A 25,950-nucleotide genomic window follows, 5' to 3' on the forward strand; every position below is an offset into this window, starting at 1 on the left:
CTAATAGCGATATGCCAGAGGTACAATAAAATACAGTACTGCACACAGGCGGAATGTACTGCTTGTCAATTCTCTCCATTTTAGTTAAGCAGGAAATGTTCTGAGTCCAGCAGGAAATGTTCTGAGAGGCTAGTCATTGCTTCAAAATAAACTGTGCCATAGTAACAAGTGTATGCTGTGACCATATTGGTGCGTTTTTATTTTGACGTTCCTCCCAGAAGCAGAGTACAGTGACATCCGTCAACTTGATCATATTTTCCTGCCAGTGTTGATATAGTAAACAACACAGGTTTTTTTCCCCCCCAATTCTTTTTTCTGCTGAATTCTATCACTAATAACACTAATGAAGAAATTCGGATAACAAAAGGACACCTGGAACATAACTCATCCGTATGTAGAGGAGCATCTGTATATGCAAAATATGCCGGATTTGTTATTGTTATTTTTTTTTTGTGCAGTTAATCTCTGATTGTGTTCTAAAACTCATCTATTCTGGGTGCAATTCTGTTCTTGACCACTTGATTGCAGGGCTAAAAAAAGCCAGGCAAAGAAACTCAGAGACTGTTTTTTCCCCAGAGCTGTGAAGGTTCTAAATAACAACAAAATAGAATACAGTGAAAAAAGCAATAAAATCACTATGTGATTCCTATTCTATAATATAATTCGATTTAGTGTTAATAGGTCAATACTGAACAGATTTATGGTGCTATAATATTAGTCATTTTTGTACGCTAAAGAATGTGTCTGTGAGTAGAGTTATATTATTTTTTTTAATGTGTTGCACCATCATTTGTGTTCCAATCAATCCACAACTATTGATGCTAACAATTAGCATGTCAATGGCTTTTTGCATTGTTTGTTAGCTTAAAGTACATATTATGGCATCCCCTTAGTGAGTCGTAATGTCACCCTGGCCACCCTGGTGAGAAATTTGTGGCTCCGCCATTGGCTTGAGACCATTTGGCTACACAATCAAATGGGAAGGGATCATTAAGTGCACCCTCATCTCATTCGCTGGAAAGCAGGCGGTCGCCATGGCAACCTTTAAGTGCACATCAACCATCTGCAGTTGATTCACATCGCTGCTTCCAGGTTTCCTCTCCAAGTAGACTCGCGTCAAAGGCTAAAAAGTGAACAGTGTTTATCTTGTGTGACCTGAAGAGTAATTGGATCTCCATTCAACCTCTGGATACATAATTCTATCACTTCACTCGTACTCCACTTGCGGGGCTAAAAATAGCAGAAAGAGGCTGCCTGAATGGGACTCGTTATGTAAGAGCCTATAAGTCTTCGGGGATGACCTGAGGCGAGGTTTTCCTACTGCTCCGTTGTCACAATGACTGTTACATAGCACCGCAACATAACATGCCGTGGTTCAAACCTGAAAAATTTGTGGGGGGGGCGCTACAAAGTATAAATAATGTTTGTTTTACCTGATTAGATTCAGAGAAGAGCTTCTACTGAGGACATTTGTGGAAAGATTGTTTCTGATGACATTACTGGAGCTGAGCTGATTCGGTCCACATTCTCGAAGCTACAAAAGGTAATTGTCAGTAAAGTGTTGGCACATTGGAAATGACTAACAATGAATGAATTGCTGTTAAGTGACACGTAGTGACTTTGTAGATATGCACTATAATCACAAATTTTGTCAGGTTGATAATTTACTCTGAATTAGTGTGCATTCAAGCAAGTCATATAAATGCTGTATATTTATAACACAAACACGCTACATTGTTTTAAAAAAGCAGCCCTTTCTTCATGTATTTTATACCTAAGAATGATTAACTTTAATACTTTTGCTTTCTCCATGTCACTTACGGGGTATGTAAGTCCAATGAAACAATAAATAAAAAAGCAATACCTCACTGTAAGTTATATAAAAAGACGAACAGGCTAATTACAATTCGCCTTCATTTTAATTAATACTACCATCTAGCATTATGAAACCAGCGGGTCTCTATGACAAAACCTATGTAAAAGATCGATCAATTAAAATTAAGATCTGCAATCCTCACTACTTTGTCCTTGACGTTTATGAACAGTTTAAATTAAACAATGAAAACGGAGAAACCAACTTACCATCAGCAGGTATGGGGACTTAACAGAAAGAGTTGCGAGTGTGTCATCTCAACGATGAGCTTGTGCCCAATTGTAAAAAAGAATATATATTTTTCAAATACTAATCACGGAATTAAAATTCAAAATAAATGTATAATTACATATTTCATACACAAAGACATAAACATCAGCAATATTGTTTGTCTTTATCTTATTTGGGAAATTTCACATTCACAAAGCCATTTTTTTTTTTATTTCACGCCATATTTTAAAATATTCAAAACTTGTTTTGATGTTTGAGTCTCTTTTTCTTGCATAAAAATAAAGAGGGGTGGGGGGCATTTTTAGCATCAGTACCAAAATATTAAAATTTCTAACAGCACACTATACAGCATTTCATAAGTTAAAAAAAATACAAATGTTTTAAAATAATAAAAAAACGAATTGATTAACATTAATAAACAACTTCAGAAGTGAAGTGTGTAACAGTAAAATACAAACTGCAATACTAACAATATGAATTGTATTGTGATGGTGAATTTCATTTTCGCGACCATTTTAGAAAAGAACAATGTTGGCATCAGTGCCAACATTATTTTTTTTAACAATATGCAGGATGTGAAATGTAAAAAAACCTAAAAGAAATGTTTTAAAATGAAAACAGATGAACTAATACACAACTAAATTATAAATGGCCTCAAATGTGAAATAAGTGAAAATGAAATACAATCAGTAATACTGCATACATAATATACAAATATTATGTTGGTAAATTTTGTTTTAGAAAAGTAAGAAAATAGTGCCCATGCACAAAAAAAGGAACACTTTTGGCATCAGTGCCAAAATATAAAATATTTCTAGCAATGTAGAGTATGTCAAAAGTAAAAAAAAATAAAATAAAATAAAAAGGTTTTGAAACAATAAAATCCTACATGAGAAGTGACGTAAGTGACAAGAAAATAGAGACAACAAGTGCAACGATAATGAGTTTTATTTCTACTGCACATAACATTTCACAGAATTCTAAAAGTGGTGCAAAGTGTTACAAAACAACAATAAAATGTTAAGGGTTATCGACGACAAAAGGTTAGGATCAAAACACACCTACTAGCTGTCCATGTAATGCAAAAAAAATAATAATAATGAGGCACATTAAGCTTTGAACTAAGTTTAAATTAAAATCAAATCAAGTAGTGTTTACATGACAAAAAATGGAGCCAACATTCACGAAAAATTGTCAACTCCAACTTTGTTTTCTTTCCCATCCTAATGTAATGAGCACCGACGGACGTTATTGATCGTGGCGACATTTCATGGAAGCTTAAGCGGGAGGCCTCGGGCGTCCATTTTATGGCTCTCTGCCGACCCAAGGGTCATCAATACGTCTGCTCTGCTCTCATTTTATTACTTGTGATCATTAAACAGAAAATAGCGTTAGAATCGATTGATGGAAGCATCTCTCGATTGCCGCCGAGGATTTGGGGTCAGGTGCATAAGGAAACTGGAAAAGCTTTACAGCGTTTCATGTTTATAGGTATGTAAATATCAATTATTTTAGAATATGAAGAGATCACATTTTATCCAAAAGTGAAGCGCTGTTAATAACTCCCAAATAAACCTTTCTTGTTGAAACCCTAATTTAAAAGCGTTTTGCTATCTTGAAACCCTACTTTCAACCCCTGTTTTGAAACCCTTACGCTGGCTTGATGCCCACATTAACACCCAAATATTTATTTAAAATCCTTAGCCTGGCGTGAAATTTTGACTTTTGAACACTAACCCAGTTTTCTAACTGTATTTTAAAACACTAGCTACGACTTCAATTTCTAAACCTATCTTAAAACTAGCTCGCTAACCCAAATGGTGTCCAAACTAAAGCCCGGGGCCCACTTGTGGCCCGCAGTCTATGTTGATGTGACCCAGGATCTTGGTTACAGTGTCTCTGACCACCAGTAAATCTTATAAAATCCTAAAATATTTTTCATATAGAATGCTTTTCAGCTTAAAAAAATAATAACATTGTAACATCAACATGCAGTTGTTTGAGTGAGTGATGTTAGAGTGTTTGATCTTGATCATTTAAGTAAAAAGGTGTGAAGGGTGATTTAATGTGTAAAGTTTAGTGTTTGGTCTTGATCATTTAAGTAAAAAGGGGTGAAGGGTGATTTTATGTGTAAAGCTAAAAAAAAAACAAGAAACAAGGCAAGAAAAAGCCCTATATGATTTTGTTAGTTGTGTACATTCGTTTTGCTAATAGGCATATACTATTTAGCAGGGAAAGAAACAGTACCATCTGCTGTGCAACATTTTACCCGCCCACCAAACTCGTCTTTTTACATGTCCCAAAATGCACCGCTCCGATCCTTCAACTCCATTTGTTCACAAATCCATTCATCCATCTAGCTATGAGAATGAGAAATAAATGAAATGGAGAAATAATAGCATTAACACTGTTTGTCTTTTTCTAATTCACAGTCCAAAAGTGGGATTTCGGGTGTGGAGTGCTAAAAGGCTAAAAAGCTAAACAATAAAAGGTCCATCAGTGTGTGGAGTCCCCAGGTGTTCCGAGACTTCAGTGTGACTTCTTTTTGATGGAGACCAGCTGCGAGAAACTCTGCAGTGCCCAGTATAGCACACTGAGGGTCACCAAGGCCTGTTCAAAACAACACGAGTGTTGGTGTATTACACAATACAGCAGACAGAGGGAGACAAAGGCCTGCACAATCCAGCGTTTAAAAAACGGGTTTGGAATTCATATTTGATACCCTGACCTTAGCTGATTTTTAAATGTATGTGTTCCTACCATCACAGACGTGTTTTACAAGTCAAAATTAGTTGTATGAAGATCTGCTCTTCACAACCAATCAGAGGACAGTAAAATGCTGATTGTGGACTGAAACACAAAACAGTCCCATCACTAATATAGTTGAAGTTGCAAGGGCCAGCACCACTTTATCTGAAGGCTTGGGCAGATTGCGTCGACATGGCAACACACAGTGACAGGAAATTAAAGCCTTACATCAACAGGTGTGCCAAACTTTATTAAATATACACGTGCATTGATGAGACAACGTGAACATCCTGCTCTTCATCCTCAACTGTTCATTTATCATCACTAACATCACGTCACGTCAAAGTCTGACACAACACACATGGACGACACATGTGAGGCACCACAACGCAACATGTCATCACGACAACGAGAACACATGCTCACAATTGTAAACTGTGAAGAACCAGACCACATTGCTACATTATGCTACACAGCCCATTCCGGGCTTTCAGTTATAAGAAATATACAGTAGACCATATGCAGTTGTGCTCATAAGCTTACATACTCAAAGGGCATGTAAACTTATAAGCTTATTCATGATCACCATTCACCACGAGCCGGCTGTAAAAAACACCATTTACCACTTATAAGCAGACATGCAGTTGTGCTCATAAGTTTACTTGCACACAATATTTCACGGGAGGGGTGTTTCAAATAGATGCTCAAGTCATTTCTTTGCTGGCGAACAAACAGTTGGGCTCAAAATATAAACTTATGAGCACAACTGTATATATCATGATTCACCTCTATTTGGCAGACATTGCATTTGTGCTCATTGTGTTACATACAGTATATGTATGCAAAATGAGCACAACTGTGTAATTCCAATTTATCTCTTTTTCGCAGTCATACAGTTGTGCTCAACATGTAAAACTATGAACACATCTGTATATTTCACAATTCACCTCTATTTGGCAGACACTGCATTTGTGCTCATAGTTTTACATGCAGTATATGTATGCAAAATAATGAGCACAATTGTATAATCCCAATTTACCTTTTTTTCGCAGTCATACAGTTGTACAATTTTGAATCAGATGTGTTAATTAAAGGGAAACGTAGAACGCAGACTGGATTATGGCTCTGGAGCACCAGATTTGGCCATCCCCGCCCTAATGCATGTAAGCGTGTAAACACAGACATTCAGTTGTACTCATACATGTACACACACTAGGGGCTTTTAAACCTATGAGCACAACATTTTACAGTATATCACCATTTACCTCTTAACTGGCAGACATTACAACTGTGCTCATAAGTTTACATACCCTACTCCCAAACAAAGTTCGGAGCACAACTGTATTAATCACAATTTAGCGCTCTTTGGCAGCCATACAGATGTGTTCTACATGAAAACTCTTGAGCACAACAGTATATATTACCCCTGATCCTATATATATACCTCTAGAGAATGTAACCTGTACAACTATCACCATTCACCACTGGATGGGACATTCACTTGTGCTCATAAATGTACTCACCTGAGGTGGATGTCAGCCAGTGAGCACACTATTAAATATGACCATTAGTTAGCAGAAATAAAACTGCTCATAAGTTTGCATACCAAGGTGTTACTGGTATGTATCACCATTTACCACCAGTCGGCAGACATTTTGCTCTCAGTATATCTCACCATTCATCATTAGTTGGCAGACCTTCAGTTGTGCTCATAGGTTTACATACACCTAGGCCTTTAGAATGTAAACTGAGCATAACTATTACCATTCACCACTAGGTGGCAGACATTCACTTGTGCTCATAAAGTTACATACCTGAAGGCGATGTCAGCTTATGAACACAACATTAAATATCACCATTCACTATCAGTTGGCAGGGATAAAATTGTGCTCATAAGTTTGCAATACCCAATGGGTATATATCATCATTTACCACCAGTCGGCAGACATTTTTTTTTTATCTCAATTTATATACCCGAGGGGTAGATAAACCTATGAGCACACTGCATTTTTTTATCATGGTTTTATCCCTCCCACATGCTTAAAGCACATTTAAACATATTAAAACAAAGACAAAACGAAACAAACCAAGGTTTCGCTGTGCATCTAGTGGTCCAAAAACACAGCGGCGCTCCAAAGGTTTCCTGCCTTGTGTTTAGTTGCACTTTCACCATACGGCAACTGCTGTTTCACATGTGTTCCGTCGGGTGTGTATGTGTGTGTATGACTGCAATATTTCTCATGGCTGCGCTCTAGTCTCTAGTGGCACGTAAAGCTGCCCAATGTATCCTTCCTGAACGCTGAGCTCTCGCAAGAGTAGACAGGAAGTCGTAGTAATGTGTGTGTGTGTGCTCGTTTTAACTACGTTTTGCTGACTCCACATTAAATACAGTGGAACTTCATTTTAAAAACAACTCCGTATTACAGTGGCATCTCAGTTTATAAATAACCCTGTTTATGCACTATTCAGTTCATGATTCAGTTCATGAAAAAAATGAGACGATTTCAAATAGATTCATGAATGACTACCCTATTTTTTTGTTTCTCTAAAATGGCCATCACATCCCAGATAGGTGGCTACAATAAATGCAAACCCAAAATGTACGGATAAAAATACAGTATTTAAAAAAAAAAGTTGGCACCTAATATTCTCACTTTTATCTTGAAATTCTCACTTTTATTTTGAAATTCTGACTTCTCACTTCTAAATTGTAATTCTCACCTCAAACTGAGAATTACAATGTTAAAGTATAAAGTCAGAATTCTCAGAGAATTCTTGCTTCATTCTCAGATTTTTTGTTGTCAGAGGTCTATATTATACTTTGACTTTTTACTTTATACTTTTGACTATTATTCTCGTAATTCTCACTTTAAAGTAGGAATTTTATTTTCAGAAATCTGAATTTATTCTCCGAATTCTCTATTTAAAGTCAGCATTGAGACTCAAGAGAATTCTGACTTTAGAAGAATTATCTTTACCACATTTACCACTTTAGTTTTTGGTGAGACAAAACCCGAACTGAATCCCATGACACGCATAGCGCTTCCTCACACAAATTCACCTTGATTGATAAGTGGCCATTCTTCACATTGATCAAAGGCCGTCAGCACACTTTCTGGATGTTTAAAGCTGTGACGTAAGGACACAGCAGCACCATTGTCTTCTGCCAAAAAGTTACGAATTTTTTTTCCAATGCGTTGTAAAGTTCCCATGGCGGTTCATATATCAGCACGCCGGAATGTTGATGTTCAGATGATTTTTCATTTGAAGACAGCCATGCAGCTGCATGGGCTTCACATTTTCACCCCACTTCCGCTTGATACAAAACAATAAAACCACAAGTTTTCGTAAAAGAAACCCAGAAACTCTTATAAATCATCAAAACAATATATTTTAAGGTTTTTGGTGGCAATTTGATGAAAAAAAAATAAATTTGATATTTTATTGAATCATAATTATATTTCTTTTAAAATCTTTTTTTTTTCCCCATTCCTCAGACAGTACTTTCCACAAATCATCTTAATTCTTAATTTCTGATTGAAAGGTTTGAATGACTTATTTGTTTTGTTTTGTTGAAATTCCCTTTAACACAGCTCCCTCTAGCGGATGCATAACGCAACCCTTGCCACTACTATAGCTTCTATTCTATGCCCCTTATAATGTGGTGCGCCCTATATATGAAAACAGTTTTAAAATAGGCCATTTCAGGTGTGCCCTATAATCCGATGCACTTTGTGCTGCGGGAAATACAGTAAAACTAAGTAGGTAAATATTTGATTGAATCAAACATGGGAAAATTTAGAAACGTCAAATATTAAAAAATGTATATATGTACAAGGAAAGTTTGTGGGGTTTAAGATTCTGACTTCCAATGTTCAATCCGAAATTTATGAACATAACTCCAAAGCTAATTTTTGTGAGCCAATCAATTAAGCGTTAGAATGGTGCGAGTAAACGGTTAAATGATTTTTTGAGGGGTTATATTCTATGTTCCAATGTTCATTCCACAATTTATTACAATAACTCCAACGCTAACTTCTGTTAGCTAGTCAATGCTGTTTTGCATTATATGTTAGTATATGGTTTGGTTAAAAAGATTTTAAGCAATAAATTAACAAAGTTAACATGTAGAATTAACACCGATATTAATTAATTATATGTGATAAGAAAATGAAGCAAAGGAAAGACGCAGTTTATTTTTAAAAGGTTTTTTAAAACACCCTTTAAATATTTTGGTCTTTCAATATACATTGATTAATCAGCTTTTGTTTTATACGTTAGATTTTCAGAAAACTTCAACAGGAAGTGAAGTAAACTAGTGCTTTTTAACAAGCTGAATACACTTTTGTCCCACTAAAACAGGTCCTTGTGTCCCAATGGTTACGAGTGCTGAAGGCGACCACAGTCGCCAGAAATCTGCAAGGCGGGACGGCAGGAACGAGTCCAGCGAGGGAGGGATGAAAGTAGAGTGGAAAAAAAAAAAAGCAATGAGGGGGTACAAATTCTGTGTTTTAGGGTTTCTCCCCTGAGGAGAATTATCATTTCAAACATTTTTTTTTACAGCTTCTTGACTTCTAAAATGTGGCGGTCGTCAATGAAACACGTTTTTACAATGTACCCCTTGAGAAAAATTTGCATTTAAAACATTTTCTTTTACACGTCGACTTCAAAGACGCAGTGGACATCAGAGCCCATTTTTTCCCGGCTTGCTGTGTCGTGTGAAAGGTGTCAAAGCGGAGGAGGGGGTCATTCGTGTCAGATATGTTTCAAGTTACATTATCGCTCTCCGAGATGCTGTTATTGATGTTACGTTTAAATATCTCAAATCCCACTTTGCAATTGACTTAGTAGTCACACAAAAATTGAAATTATGTACTGTATTATTAAACAACAAAATCAATTAAAAAATATGCACAAAAGATGCAGGTATTTTTGTCACTGGTTGCGGTAGCACCTTTGACTTTGAATGTGTGTGGATTTAGTGTGCATGCACTAGCAATCAGTGGGAAAATGATTCCTACAAAGCTTTTAAGACCGAGAATTTGTCTTTTTGGTTTCTTGGATCATCGTTGCGGCCCTGCTATCTCATTGTTTGAAGCTGCAACAACTATGCAAAGACATTTTCATGTCCAAATTTGGTGTGTATTTTCTGAAAGGAATAAGCAAATAAATGCAGAATTTATCCGTCTCTGTCTTTTGCCACAACCGTGTTTCGTCCCAGTTGGTTAAATTTGAATTGGTTATTATTTTCAGTCATAAATTGGTGAAAATGAAGGCTTTGTTTGTATTTTCACAGCTTTAAGAGAGTAAACGCGGTTGCCCTTTGCGACTCAAGTTCAAGGGGATTCCTCAGCAAAGACAAATGAGTCTCCCGGGGGTGGCAAAGAGGTTAACGGCCCCCTTGACTCCTTCCATCCGCCCACTGATATTTATAAGAGTTATGACGCCCCAGATTGTACGCTCCCGCTGCGGACTTTGCTGGAAAATACGAGGCTGAGAAAGAAGACAGCAGTAAAGGAATTATGGGTTAAAAAAAAAAAAACTTACAACAGTAGTGAACTTTGAATCCTTGGATGTGAAGAAATGGCATTAAAAGGACTGTTTCATAACAAACGCCAGACTTTTGTGATTTAATAAACACAAAAATCGAGCAACTAAGAAAAAACACTGCTACAGTAATATGATGAGTCATCCAACGTTTATATTTCTCAAAAACTACAACACGACAATGTAGCATCTACTATTGATTTAGTGTACTTTGGTTGATCTATGAAAACCCCCTATAACTTGCAAAAATGATCGCCATTCTTTATTTTTGTGATTCTATTTAAAATTAAACAAAAGACATTTGAACACAAATGGTGGAGCAACACATGCAGTCTATAAATAATATTACTAACAGGCATATCGTCTTTATATATAAGCCCATAACCATTAACTTTTTCTTTTTGTGTCTTCATGACTGCATCACACTGCCCTAAGTAGCCAAGTCATCGATTTTTATTGTATTTCTTGTCCATAAATGTTTTTTAAGTTCTCTTTGTTTAACTTTGCCATTTTTTTTCTTAATATTTTTATGTATTTGTTGCTTAGCATTTTTGTATTACTTTGTAATGTTTTTGATTGTCTGATTTTGTATTTTTTTTTTAAATTTTAATTAACATAACAAAAACAACGCTTGCTCCGGCTCTCAATGAAAGAACATCTCCTTTTTGACTGTCACTCCGATCAGCAGATCCCTGCCATTTCCTTTAGGCAAAAATAGCGGCACTTAATACATGAAACATTGACACTATAAGGAAGCATTTGTGCTTCGTTATGACCATCATGAATCTAGTCCATAGTTAAGGAACAGTACAGCGATGTAGGGAGCACACCAAAGCACCCAAACGACAAGTTTGATCAAATATGAAGGTTTTAAATCCACTCCTAAATGTTAAGAGGGTGTCTGCTCCCAAAGGAAAATATTGTCGAATCTACTCTCAAATCATTCAGAAATAATGATGGAGGGCGTTCATAGTGTTCCGCTGTAAAAATATGTCTTTTTTTTTCCATAATCGAATGGTCCAGAGTGGCGTATTATTTCCATCCCTCTCCATTTGGTTTATTAAAATCCAAAAGCCTTGCTCGTGCCTTGGCTAACAATCACACGTGGTGTTGTAAAAATCTAATTCTTCAAGTGTCCGGGCTGGAAAAGTTTCCCCGCTGCCAGTTTGGTTGAGTTTGTCCACTTTACGGCGGCGTCTAGCGTCCCCTCAGCCCGAACTGTCCTTGAGTCGTACGGGCACCAAAAAGGTTCCCGGAGATCTTTCCAAGTTGGATGCCACCGAAGCGTGAGATTGCGGAAAAACAAGGTCGGTATGAGGAAGGCTGGAAGAAGCGTCGGAAAAGCGGTCGCGTGCAAATACTTCCCGTTTTATAGAAGAGGAGAAGCATATTTTTTTTATTGGCCTACTGACATTTGAACCACAGTAATCACAGTAAGCAACCGCTCTGTTATTGATCACTTTGTTGCGGTCAAAAACACCTGGGAAGAAGGAGTCTGGACAATTTTGAAAATTCAGCCCCTGGAGCTAGTTTCACCTAACAACATAAAATTTGGTACAGCTGTCTATCATGAGTAGACTTATTAATAAAAAAAAATCAGCAAAGGGGGTCATTTTAGCAGAGGCTCTTAAAATCAAAGTTTTTCATTAGACTTTTGCAAAGTTGTATTAAATTGAAACCATGTAGAACAGAAACAGGTGAACTGATAAAGTAGCAAGATTTTGTCATTCGTATACATGGCACATGATGGTAAAATTTGACAATGAGCTATAATTTGCAGCAATTTAATTTAGACAAAGTCAATTTGGGAAATGTTTATTATTTACTGTGTTTTTTTTTAAACTCCAAGCCTCGCCAATGCCAAATTTAAATAGAAAAATAAATATATTTATATATGTCACGATTTTGAAAGTCACGGTTATTTAAAACTGTTCAAATCTGACAAAACCGGATTTTTTTTCCTCCTGCCAACGGGCAATTTGCAGCCTGCAGAGGGAGCCTCCTCTTGATTTGACACATAGTCTTTGGCTGCCGCAGCCAATCACTTCCACCTCTTGGTTTGTCATCTTCAGCACCACTGTGAGTTAGCTACTGCAGCTAACTACCTTAGCTAACGTGGCTAACATGCTTATGCTTCTTATACGGATATTGCTCGAGGTAGGACATGATCAGTCTATCGGGCGAAAGTGTGGGTCAAGAAAGTGAACCCTCGTTGACATGAAATGCCAGAATACATATTGTACTATTAATTAATACACATGGTAGTTGAATAACTGATTTGAAATAAACTATTATCACTCGACGGTAGTTGACGTCATTTAAAAAACGATATTGTGCATTTATATTTTTAATATTATCGTCCATGGTAAATATTTTTTTAATTGTAGCAAATGTATTATATATTTTGTTTAAAAATAAAATTGTTCATATAATATAGAAAAATGTGTATTTACCCCCCCAAAAATACTTTAAAATTATATGTTTCAGAGCTGTAATTTTAATAATGTGATATCATGATATTTTTGCTCAAGGTTATCATATCGTCAGATTCTGATATCGGCCCATGCCTGTGTTTGACATTAAATTGAAACTGGGAGTGGTATGAAGCAGCTTGAAGCCACCATTCTTCACATTTTTAAATTGGGATGAACCCCAAAGTAGGGGAAAACTTTAAAGAACTTTGAAGAAAAAAAAAGTAAACACGTATCTCTAAATACAAAGTTCTGACACAGAAATTATCTGAACTTATCTGTGCTGTAGTGCGGTTGGCCAGTCCTCATTTTAGGGGTGTGGATTAGTGTCATAAGGGCTAGCATGCTAAATCATTCGAAACAATCATTCCAGAGATGCTAATTCGTCATGTGTTGCAGCCACAGTTCCAATTTGTGTTTTGGCTTTCAAACATGACCTGGCAAGCACTTTGACAACGTAAACTGACTGCTTAGTGTTTGACGGATGCGCTTCCCCCTGCACGCTACGTGCTAATATTTCACACGGCGTACGCCCCAGCAGCGACCACCCTGATGTTTACACCCTCTTCCTTTTTCAAATCCCTCCATTCTCTCCCTTCCTTTTCATTCCTGGGAGCGCTGGCATGATGTCACGGTGCAGACTTTCCACAGCTTCTAACAAATCCCATTCAGAGTTTTACCGCCTCGACCTTTCGCATGCGAGGTTTTCTTTGGCGGCGAAATAATGGCGACCTCTTGCCATGGGTTGTCTTATCAGGAAAAGGAGCGGCGGCATAGACTGTTTTTGCTGATTTGTGTCGGACTTGAACTTGATAATATTGATGTGACCTGGACATTTATCTTTCCACAGACGAGCAGACAAGCACAAATGAGCTCTCAATCAACTCTGACATGCTTTGACTTATTACTTTCCTGTTTTATGGTCACTCATCAAACGTCAATGACACGCTAAGACCAAAACTAAACATCAGAGTGGGCCAAAGCTTCCACGGGAACCTAAGCAAAATGTTAGCCTACAAGTATAATTGTCCGAGTCATTTTTAGATTGCGGGTTTTTTCTGTATATCGGTGTAGATTCTTATTCCATACTAGCAGTAATCAGCACAGGTTGAATTGAGGCAATGGCAATTGGGCAATTCCCAGTTTAAGTTTGCTATATAAATAAACAAAATAAACAGCACAAATGAAATGCTTTGTAATAAAAACAACCGCCTCGCATTGATCCCATTTGTATAGTTGCAAATAAATGGTTATTTTTGCCAACAAACATTCTTCTGTCTTTTTTTGTTGCTTAATAATTTGAGGTGTCATTTCCTCTTATACAATATTAACTCGCTCCACTTTTTTGTGAAATCAACCCATTATTTTACTGCTGACTACCGAGAAAAGCAAAACTCTAGAAATATTTTTTTCTAATGAAGGAAGAAGGTGTACTCTTTTTTGGTAGGTGCATAATTTTTATCATTACAGAATACAATATTCTGAAGGTATTGAATGGAAAATGCTGTACAAGGGCAGCTAATATGGATTAACTGTTGTTTGAAAATGGCTGTTGCTAAATTAGTTAAAGATATGTCAAATTACAACATATAGCTACTAAAAATTGTTCTCGTTGATTAAAAGAAATTTGTATTATATTTTTGTTTTTTTTTGTAGTTCTAGCCTTACCCTTCAGATTTTCGTTTTCTTCTGGAAAACAGTAGTATGTTGTGTGTTTCTGTTGCATTGTTTGGAGGAAAATGTTAAAAAGCGAAACGAAATAACCTCGATCCATGTATTTAACTCAAATAAATATTGACAGTTTGGCTTTGAAAATGTTAAAAAGCGAAACAAAATAACCTCGATCCATGTATTTAACTCAAATAAATATTGACAGTTTGGCTTTGCTTCTTTCTTTTTATTTATTTCTATTTATTTCTTTGGCCACTACAGAGAGGAGCAGTTGAATGTAAGAGGATAATAATTTGCTCGTAAAAGTAGCTTTACTCCAGTGCAATTTGCCCCCCAACCTCCGCACACACTTTCGAAATGATAGTTACGACTGAGTGTGACCGAACACTTTTTAAGAGCCATTAGGCTCGTTGGTGCTGGCAGGTGCTTGAAAGCCTCAAAATGGTGGCTGACACATGGGTGCCCTTTACGTAAAAGCCGCCGTCACGCTTTTAATGACACGCCACGCCGCTCTGACGCGTTTTGAAGCGGCGGCCAATCGATGGAGTAAAAAGTGGGCGTTGGGGTGGATTGACATTTAATTGTGCTGGGGCCCCTGCTGACTGTACACTTGCACGCAAAAAAGTTGACTTGTGATATATGGCATCCTTAAAGCTCCCAGTGCTTTTAACGGCTGGCAGGCTTTGACCACAGAATCACACCGAGGCCCTGCGAGCCAGACGGGAGGCTGGAAGGCGTCTGTATGAATGAATTGGATGTGGACGGGGGGGGGGGGGGGGGCAATGGGGAATATTGATTTCAATGTACTATTGCAAGTTAAAAGAAAAGAGGGAAAAACAACATAATTGACAATTATTTGTCAGTATATACAGTAAGTATGAATACACAGAACATTTAATGTTTTGAAAGTTTCTTCTGCTGACTTGTACATTTCAACAATGAGCTAGCGGAGTTAATCAGAGACGCTTTAATTGGTGTCAAGTATGTTGACTCTGATTTGACTTGTTTTACAGTGATCGGTTCATCCTGAACGCAGGCTCTTACAAGAGGGCGTGCACACTTGTACAACCACATTGTCTAAGTTTATTTTTAATTTTCTAATTGAGTTGTCCAGACTATATGATGTTAACTTGATTGAGGTCACGCTTTTAGATCACAAAAGCCCGGTATTTCAAAAGGAGTGTGTAGACTCTTATATCAAGCGTAATTATTGTACCAAAAATAAATAAATAAATACATTAAAAAATATTGCTGCTTGTCAAGTTTCAATCTCTTACTCTCTGTCCTCTTTCTTTGTTGAAAAGACACGTATGACACTGAGATGTGAAAAAACAGTAGTCAAGGTAATTCACGTTTGAAACGGTGATACTAAATGTCCAAAAAAAACGTGTCAAGAAGGAAAAGTTTTTTTTTTTTTTTTTGCGCACACCTGAGCCCCACATATGTTGTGGTCGAGACAATAAAAGCGGCGACTCGGCGCTCACGTGCAAATCCCATCAGCCAGTTCTAGTTAGCGGCAGACGCCGCTAATTATTTCCAGAAGCGTCACTGTGCGCTAGCGAGCAGGGTGAAGACAAAGCCAAAAGGGGGCGAGGGAAGGGGGGCACCAATAATGAGAGGTCAGCAGCCATGTACAGTCTACAGCCAGAAAGGCACTCCAATTTTAGGGCCAATTGGCGCACGCATCTGGACCGAAAGATCATAGCGCCGCCGGCTGGACTTTGCACACTAAGCAGACCACACAAACACACGGGACCGTGTCGGGACAATCACACACATTCCCCCTAAATGTGACTTCATCGTTCAAGATCATTGTCACAGTTGTCTTCGGCGTTTATCCTCGCATAGCGCAGCACAGAATGTAGTATGCTAGATCATGTGATGAGCATGGTGGCGGCTGTCACGCTAATACATATAAACAAAGGGGCACAGATCAAAATGTAAGACGAAACTGTTAAATGCAAAAGTACATTAAGTAAGTTAAGTGTGCTTCAGATTTCCCACATTGTGAACGGTCAGTGAACGCACCAGTGTAATGTTGAATGTGCTCGAAGCAATTGTTTTTCCTTTTCCTTGTGATGCAGCTCGAGTTCATTTAGCCAAATACCCAAAGTTGTGCACAATCTGTGTGTTTCACCAAGTTTATGATTGTATGTACAATAATGTGTGCCAATAAATAAACAAGTCAAATCGAAAACATTTCCGTGTTCTCTAACTGGAGCACTCGGCTGCATATCTTGCAATTCTTAATTGAATCATTCATATTTTTTAGGTTTTTGTTTTCTTATAACTGCCTTGAGAAAAAGAATATCTGGAGGAAACTTGAATAGACAAAACTGCCAAATATGTATGATTTTGTTATATTCCAGTTTTGAACATAAATGTTAGATTTTTAAAGTTTAAAGTTTTTTTGCTATTTGTCTAATGTGGTATACTATTTTTTTTCATTATATTTTGTATTGCGACAGTTTTGTCTTTTTGCCTATTTGTTCTTGGCAAACGTCCCACATTTAGCTAGCTCACTCAATATGTCAGAAAAATGTCAGGTTATTTACATTTACACTTGTTTGTATATATTCAAAGAACATGTTAGATAATTTCCTAAACATATTGATATGACTGTTTAGTAAGTAAAAAGGAAGTCGGTCTTACCTGGGTGGGCACAGTAAGAGCTGAGTATGGGGGCCTCAGGTGGCTGTACTGCAGCAACAACATCATGCAAAAGCAGCGGAGCATCTCCAAAATGGACGCAGATGGCCTGAACATATACATGTATTTTAGAGTGTGTTTTGCATATGAAATTACAAGTCTTATGAGAATACTTTATAAAATAAACAATATAAATTAAATTTATAACAAATGGAGTTACAGTACTTTAATCATAAAATAAGGTTGAAGAAAATGAACACATTAAATAGCAATACATCACAATGTAAAATTTGAGAATGCGTACAAATTATCAGTTTGGTAGCACTGCCCAAATCTGGGCCAGAAAAAACACTAAATGTGACATAAAAATAGTGTGTAGGATACCTGCAGTCGACGATGAAGCCCAGTGAGGTGAGTGTGAGTAAGATATAGCCAGTCATCCCCAGGACAGTCAACTGGGTCAGCGTCTAGGGTCCAAATACAGCACATGGCGTGACTTCCAATGTAAAAGCTGTAATCAGCATCATGGCTGCTTGGCTTACAGTCTCTCACAAAGCACTGGGCTCGACCACTGTTTACTGGGCAGTGCCAAGGCAAATAGGCCTGAGTAAGCGAGCACATTAACAGCATTTCCTCTTTGGACTCTCTTACTGTACACTTGCAATGCTGTGTACAGACAAGCTAATGGACTTTGATGTGTCTTTGCATCGGATGCTCATTCCATTCACTCAGTCAGCCATTTACTATTCTGTCAATTACACACACAATTGCATAGTCACTCACTTGGTCAATCGCTCACTCAACTCAGCCATTCACTTCCTCGGTCAGTCACTTCACTCTGTCAATAAATCACTCATTCACTACATTGTTCAGTTGGTTCATCACTAACCTACGCTCACCTAAATATGTCTAAAGAAGGAAGGACTATAACAGACCAAAATATAGCAGTATGTGAACAAACACAAGTCTTTACAACTAGCAAAGCATATTGCTTTTATATTTATGGTTTCATATTTTTTCTAGTGCAGTAAAGAGATTAAAAATGGAACAAAATCGTTAAGATCTGTATATACTTGATCTAATTAATCTCTTCACCTAAAAACTTCTGAGAAAAATATTTGACTAGATTTTTTTTTTTAATTTCGATATACCGTACTGTGGTGGCAGATCAAATCAGATTAATACTCAACAACAAAAAAGTGACTTCTGATATGTATTTTCTTTGACAGACTTTAACAGATGGAGTTGAAACTTTTAACATTTTGCTTCAGCTGAGATCAGTCCCAAGAGTTGGCTACAACAATCAGAAGGAATGGTGCTGATTTCTTTCGTCAATGGCCAAATAATTAGAAAATAACATTCTAATAAAACATTGTCCATCATGTCTTTCTCTGGCGCACTCAAATATTAGGTGTTCTCCAGTTTATTTTGGAATAGAGCTTTGCTATGGCTCGCTACAATAATGTCTTTGTTGCTATCATTAAGTGTGGCTGCAGTCGCAGTTGGGTGCTTTCCATTTATGTGATAGGCCAAACTTGAGCTGTTTCTGTGGTGAGCAAACTCCTTGCAGAGAATGCATAACATATACCTGTTCCAAAGGTGCCTTTGGCTGTTTTTAATTGTTAAATTTACCATTCATTGAACAGACAACTCTCTCATGCTCTTTCATTTTAATGAAATTGCCCTCCCACCCACAACAGGAGGGCAGACATTGGCATATGCCAAAAAAAAAAATGATAATCAGAATCCACTTCAGGATTTATTTGACTTTTGTTTTGTGCACAAGAAGCCTGACAAAAAGAACCTGATCTAAACATCATACTGGAAGCATACCGTTAGAGATTAAAAATTAAATTGACACGACTAAAATAACACTTTAACTATGACTATAATGAATTGATCTATACTAATCTCTTATGTTGGCACCTGTAATAATGACCGGGTAGTTTTTTCCAGTTTGTTTTTTGTCTGTGTTTACTATGAATGTATTGTAGCAAATAAAATTCTCACACAACTAGATTTACTCATTCAACAGACGCAATTGTGATAGCAATGCTAACGTTAGCTGAAGCGCCCGATAATCAAGCTAGCTTGCTAGCTGCTGCACATGCGTACAGTATATAAACACGAAAGGGTGACATGATTTATTGCGGGAGCCGTCGGAGCTCACGTTGTTATTTTCCTTCGCAAAAATCCTGATTGCTGCATCCTGAAGGCTATTTTGCTTGGGAAAGGCTCCAGTCCACAATTAAGGCGTTTGTGTTCACTGCCGGACCACCAGCTGGTGTTTCATTTGCAGGAGAGTATGGGGAGCCCTCTCGGCCCTGGAGGTGTGTGCGTGTATGTGTGTGTGGAACCACAACTGAGGAGCAAAAAAAAAAAAAGAGGGGCAATTTTATTTGGGAGTTTTGAAGGAGTTTGGGTGTGACGGCACTTCTCGGCTAACCAAAACTATGCCTGAGGGGGGAAAAAAAACTCTTCCAAAGATAACTGCCGAGGAGACCCGATGCTTTATTTTTCTGACGGAGGAGGAAGGGAAAGGGGGTCTTTTGGCTTGGGCAAGTGGAAAATAATAGACAAAGGTTCCTCCAAAGGGGAAGGCCGATCAGTCATCCTGTCACGATGTAAGACGCAGCTCGTTTTTCTTTTTGTTTTTTAAGTAAGTTACTGGGCTCCAGCGGCCGCAACAAACTGTGTCATTAGTTCAATCATGTTGGCAGACTAGTAGTCTTCAATTAGAGAGCTCCAGACTTTCTCCCTCAGACGCTCGCATGAACCAAACATCTCGGGCCATGTCAACAGTGTCAGCTGTTTAAAAAGATTACCTTTGAATTTCATTTTAGCTGAATCACAAAGACTGACTATCAGAGTCAAAAAAGGAAAAGGTGTTTTATCTTTTGGATGACATCACAATCACAGAGGCAATCAACCATTAACACACAAACACACTCAAGGGCAATTTGGAGTCTCCAATATACCTACCACGTGTTTTTTTGGAACGTGGGAGGGAAGCGGACTAAAATACTAGTTGCATTTATTTTTTATTCATGTTGATAATTTCATCGTGTTTGTTGAGTGAAGCAGAAGAAAATGATATCTCCTGAGACCCAGTCTATTCATTTTGTCCACTGTTGGGGACATTTGTTTTGTTCTATATCTAATGACTCATTCGAACAACACTACTATTGATAGTATGTGTGCTCAATAGAGAACATCCTGGTGTTTCCAATGATGTATCGTGTGTTTGGAATGCAATGAACTTTGCCCGTCTTGATGAGACAAAACGGACACAACAGTGGACACAAATGAATAGGATGGGTCATATCAAATTTGGCGCCGGTAAGCAAAGACATTTAATCAATGTGATGTGAGAAAAAGGAGGTTGGAGGTTTGGTATTGTACTAAGTAAGTCTTTCCTGTAATTCCCATAGGTTTTCATGAGACAAACACATACCACCTGGTTTTCGAAGAGCTCGTGGTACGTGTACATCACCATCAGGAAATGTGTCACCACATAAACCTGTATGGGCAGCGAGCAGTTGGGATCGTGAGGCTTCTCCTCACCAGTCACCTGCCAGGAAAAAAAGAAAATACGTTACACGAAGAATGTCATTCAAATTTCGTCAAAATTGAAAAATGTCTCTAAGTGAGTCTTTGATGGCAACGATGAACCTAACATTGCCAAAACAAAGTAAAGTTATGGCGTTTTAGAGCAAGTCTTCCAAAGAGTTTTTTTTGTTTGTTTTCATGCAAAAATACATGACTACCAAATTTTGTGCTGAGTCAAACTGCCTCTTGGGAAATTTGGAGGAGTGGGGCTTCCGAATGACTTGAGAAAAAAAAAAGAAACAGTCAATTTGAAGTCTGAGGATAAGATAAATAAGTCTTTCTTTCAAAGTCAGGCGGCTCTCATTTGATCGACATCAAGGGTGTCAAAACCTCAGCAAAGCACATTTTCCATCTTCTAATGGAGCAAAAGCCATCACTTAGCTGGCTATATGAAAAATATACAATATGTCAACATCACTTCTGTCTTCCCCACTTAAGGGGACCTCAGTTGAGGCAATGCTGTTCTAGAGTGCTGTAATAAACATTGTGAAATGCCATAAGAGTTGTCATTCACTAAATTTGATCTATTTATCTATCGATCTATCTATCTATAGATTTTTTAGTATAAATATTTAGGGGAGGTGAGTGCAGCGTTCATGGTAAATACTTTTTTTTCTTACTAAATAGTGTTTTGTTTTTTTTTAAAAGATTCCACTGGGATGAAAATGAACTCATTAGGTCATCTGGTCTTTTTTTTTTTTTTTTTTTACTGGAAAGACGTGAGTCCATCTTTTGGAATTTGCTGAGTCATCCGACCCCTTTCTGTCATTTGGAAACGAAAAGTGCATTAAAATTGACCAATCATGGAAAACGGGGGTTTCCCTGAGAAGCGGGGCAGCTCGCTGCCACTCCTTGACACACAAGTACGTCAGGTTGTGGTAGACCTGGTGCGCCATCGCCAACCGCGGGATAACTTTAATGCCATTTGGCTTTAAAAGTTGCCTTTAAGGGGCCAACTTTTTTACTTCAAGTGTCACGCATGAGGGAGCTAAATATGCACCACCATCAACGTTATTTCAAAGTTAACCGCCTGCTCATTCTACTGGAGCCTTTCTGTAGACACACACACACACATACACACATTTGTAGAGGGGCTCCATGCGGTTTTAATCTCAGAGACGGTGAAAATGAACTTATTGTGCTCCATCTACAAAGGCTTTTCAGTTTTTATTTGATGTGGCCATTTCTTGTAAAAGTCACTTAAGACTCCCGCTGTGAGGAATTCTCCTTTTGAATGATGTCAGGTCACAACGTGGTCCCGTACCCACCTTTGGAACGTGGTTGTAGTTGCCCAACCGAGGGTTTCCAGGTGTCCAACTGGGACCCTTGACAAAAGTTGACACTTTGTCAGTGAGACTTTCGTAGGTGGTTGACCTTCTCCACAAGGACAAATAGTAGTGAAACTGAAAAAAATAGAGGACAAAACACCAAAGGTGAGCCAGAATACTAGTAAACAAGCAACGATGACAAATTGTAACAACTTAGCGACGGCTAAAACCAGCCCTAGGAATGGCCAAAACGACCCCAAATTGTCCACCTCAGACCAAAAGCCTGTTTTTGAGCAGGACATCTTGTTTTTTTCGTGGATCCACTTATGATAATAAAATGGCCGCTTTAGAAGAAAAATGTAGCCCTGTCTTTCTCGCTAGGCTTCTTAGAATTTTAGTGGGTCTACTTATGATAGACATCCATCCATCTATTCATCCATCCATTTTCGAGGGTCGCTTCTCCTCACAAGGGTTGCTGGCTTGCTTGCTGGTGCCAGCTGACTATAAGCAGTACGCACGCAGGGGACATCCTGAACTGGTGGGATAAACAACCATTCATGCACCCAATCACACCTAAGGACAATTTTGTATGTCCAAGTCACCTGCCATGCATGTCTTAGGAGTGTGTGAGGCAGCTTGAGAGCCCAGAGAGAAACCGCGCTGGCTCAGGGAGAACATGCAAACTCCACACAGGAAAGCCAGAGTGAGGTGGATTTGAACTCGGGTCCCTAAACTGTGAGGCGAACGTGCTAACCACTGTTTCACCAAGTCCCCTCATCACAGATATACATCCTAAACTTCATTTCGCTAAGTAAGACAAACAAGTTTTGTGGACTTTTTTTTTTTTAGGAGTTTTTTTGTTGTTTTTTTTTTTTGCGGTTCTCACCTGACTTGTGATGATTTCAAATGAGTTACTGGGGAAGACCAAGCCGTACACCACCTTGTCCGTCTCTGGTGCGAAAGTACCTTAAAATAAAACGAAAAAATTGGTCATGTTAGCCACACGAGCATTGTGCCTTCCTTCAAATTCTTACAAAAACAAAAACACAACTCACCTTACTTTCACACAATAAACATCGAAAAATACCATTAGCAATGTTAGCCATCAAAACAACAGTTTTCTGTGTTAGCGGCTACTGTATTAGCATGGGCCTTGTTCCTCTTTTTACAAATAATTGATGCTAAAACTATAGCTAATAGTGTAAGTACAAGCCTTCTTTAATGTTTGAACTCTGTGGTCGACGCTAACACAACACCAAAAGACTACACTGAGCAGTGTTAGCCACTATGATGTTAGCACAGGCCTTCAATGTGTTTGCATACCAAACAATCGGTCCCAGATGATCAGAATTCCTCCATAGTTCTTGTCAATGCAGTAAAGGTTTCTTCCTGTTGGAAAGATTAACAATAAGAACATATTTGGGCTAATACTAAACAAAATTACATATCCAAATAAAAAAAAGGGTTTCACCATGGTGAACTCTGTGATGCTTGGGAGTGTTGAAGATCCACTCCAGAGGTCCCATGTCTCGAATTACCTGGAAGAAAAGTCAAGGCCTTGGAGTAAGATTCTGAATTTTAGGGGGCCCTAACTCATACTCTGTTTCAAAGAGTTAAAAAAAAAAGAAAGAAAGAAAAAAGTCTCAGTTTGAAAAATCATTGGGGAATTGGGTAGATGCGTCTATTCTACATGATCTATGAAAAGTCTCAGGTCAGGTCAACCATTTTAAGAGAAGCATTGCGTCACACTTTAAGGATAATTTCAGAGATTCAAAATAAAGACTCGACATCAGTTACACTGATAGACATGAAATTAGCTTGACGTCTATCATGAATATGATCCTTGAAAAATTCTCAAAGACCCGCACCTGGAACTGAACAGACAGGCGACAAATCCAGGCCTCAAATTTTGTCACACTCTTATTAGCTCCCCAGCGCGTGCCCCTGAAGTACTTAGCTGAACAAAATTCATATTTTTCCAGTAATTGTTCATTTCTTTCCATGTAATAGCACCTCTGGCAGTTTCGTCCTCGATTAAAAAACGTTCTCCTTCACATATTCATTTTGGCTGAGCAGCAGAATGTGTGCAGCAATGACATAAAAATACGACCATAAAGGAGGCATGAATTACACGCCTAGAGAAAATAGCGCCTGTTACGAGCACTTTGGCTAATAGCGCACTAAAAAGGCTGGAAAGGGGGTGTTACAAATCCATTCATTCCCGTGAAGGATTGTAAAGGAAAAAAAGTGATAGTCGCCATTGCTTTGCTTCTGTTTGGAATATTTAACAACACTCATTCATTTTTTATTGAGTGTCTAGACAGGGACAGACAAACAAGATAAGAAAATCTATTTTTTGAAATGGTGAGGAGATGCTTACCTCTGTGTGCAACCAGAACTGGAAGAGCAGATTGAGTTGGATGTGGACAGCGAAGGCTGACGGTGGCACGGCCAAGGCCATAGGCACATAGAAAATCTGAATGTGAAGGGAAATATCATTTCAAATGTCTTTTTTTGTGAGTGTTGGAGAAGGTACTTGGGAGTAGTAACGTACCCATGACGTCAGCTGTTGGGTGAGCGGCTGTCGCAGGGCCGTGCTGAAGTTGTAGTACTCGGAGCTGTGGTGCACCTGGTGGGCCGCCCACAGAATGGCCACCTCTATGCAGAAATGACAAATGGAAACACAGGTTATGGAAGCGAATTGGGTAACTCGATTGAACAAACCTGCAAATACATGTAAATAGACTTTCAAATACATTCAAACAAATTTGAAAATATGTGTAAATGTACTTGAAAGTTAAATGTTAAAAACTAGTATTTATTCCCATAATGCTACAAGGATTTTGATGAGCATACACCATATTCTTATGGGGAAAATGCTGTTTTAAGCTTACAAGTATATTCAAATGTATTTTCAAGTACGTTCAAAAATATTTGACAAATACATTCAAATGTATTTGAAAATGTTTGAATGTACTTGTAAATATATTTGAACGTACTAGCAGGTACATTCAAACGAGTATGCCAGTCAAAATGGTGATAATGCCATGTGGCATTGACAAACAATGCTCAAAGACGTATGGGGAAAAATGTCCAAACGTATTTGAAAATACATTCAAATGTATCTAACATTATTTTTCTCCTTACGTTTGAGTACTTGTCAATACCTTCAAATGAGTTTAGCAGAAAAAATGTTACTCCTTTGAAGTATCCTTTTTTTATTTGGTAAATTGAGTAAAAAAAAAGGCCAAAACTGATATTGCTTTTATTCTGAATATTAGAAAAAACATATTCAATGAATGATATTAAGTGATGAAAGATTCTCAGAAAGTATGGTCCGGCAATGTTCTATCGCTAATCCAATTTGAAGACTCACTTTTCTTCACTTAACAATTAAAAGATTTCAAAGCTTTTAATATGGCAAATACTGCAGGGAAAATAAAAAATAAACACAAACAACCGTACTGAGATTTGTGCTTTGAGTGGTGAAAAAACATATGGACCGGTATTTGCCTCATTCACTGTCATCTTAGTAATATTCAATCTATAGCCATCAATAGCAGTGAATGAGTTAAAATTGAAAAGCTAACAGGCCCAAATGAGGCAATATTAATATCAGCTCATGCTAAGGATGACGTATGTGGTCTATTAAAACTAGTTATTACTTTTTAACTAATCCCCTGTCAGCTTAGTAAAAATGTATCTTTTGACGTATAATGGCAGTGAATGTGCTATTATAACATTATTATATATTATTATATAATAATATTATATATTATATATATATATATTATAATATTATATATATATTATATTATAACAGTTTTTAAAATGAAACTTAAAATTGAACTGGCTGTAATTCATTGCAACACAAAACCGTCTA

At 37.7% G+C, this 25,950-nt stretch overlaps 1 protein-coding gene across 1 annotated transcript in view; it reads right to left on the minus strand.

The window, feature by feature from the left end:
• Positions 1–3,034: 3,034 nt before the first annotated feature.
• The window catches only part of agmo (alkylglycerol monooxygenase), a 40,280-nt gene continuing 17,364 nt past the window's right edge, over positions 3,035–25,950 (minus strand). Inside the window, exons 4-13 of the mRNA XM_088411974.1 lie at positions 24,622–24,725; positions 24,448–24,543; positions 23,539–23,605; positions 23,391–23,456; positions 22,954–23,033; positions 22,068–22,202; positions 20,645–20,761; positions 17,575–17,657; positions 17,194–17,299; positions 3,035–4,714 (exon numbers count right to left, since the gene is read on the minus strand). Of these exons, the coding sequence (XP_088268100.1) occupies positions 4,634–4,714; positions 17,194–17,299; positions 17,575–17,657; positions 20,645–20,761; positions 22,068–22,202; positions 22,954–23,033; positions 23,391–23,456; positions 23,539–23,605; positions 24,448–24,543; positions 24,622–24,725 (935 nt within the window). The 3' untranslated portion in view covers positions 3,035–4,633. The remainder of the gene's footprint in view (positions 4,715–17,193; positions 17,300–17,574; positions 17,658–20,644; positions 20,762–22,067; positions 22,203–22,953; positions 23,034–23,390; positions 23,457–23,538; positions 23,606–24,447; positions 24,544–24,621; positions 24,726–25,950) is intronic.

The sequence above is a fragment of the Hippichthys cyanospilos genome, chromosome 3 (genome assembly GCF_059441005.1).
Source record: "Hippichthys cyanospilos isolate Australia breed blue-spotted pipefish chromosome 3, RoL_Hcya_1.0, whole genome shotgun sequence".
Classification (NCBI taxonomy): Eukaryota; Metazoa; Chordata; class Actinopteri; order Syngnathiformes; family Syngnathidae; genus Hippichthys; species Hippichthys cyanospilos.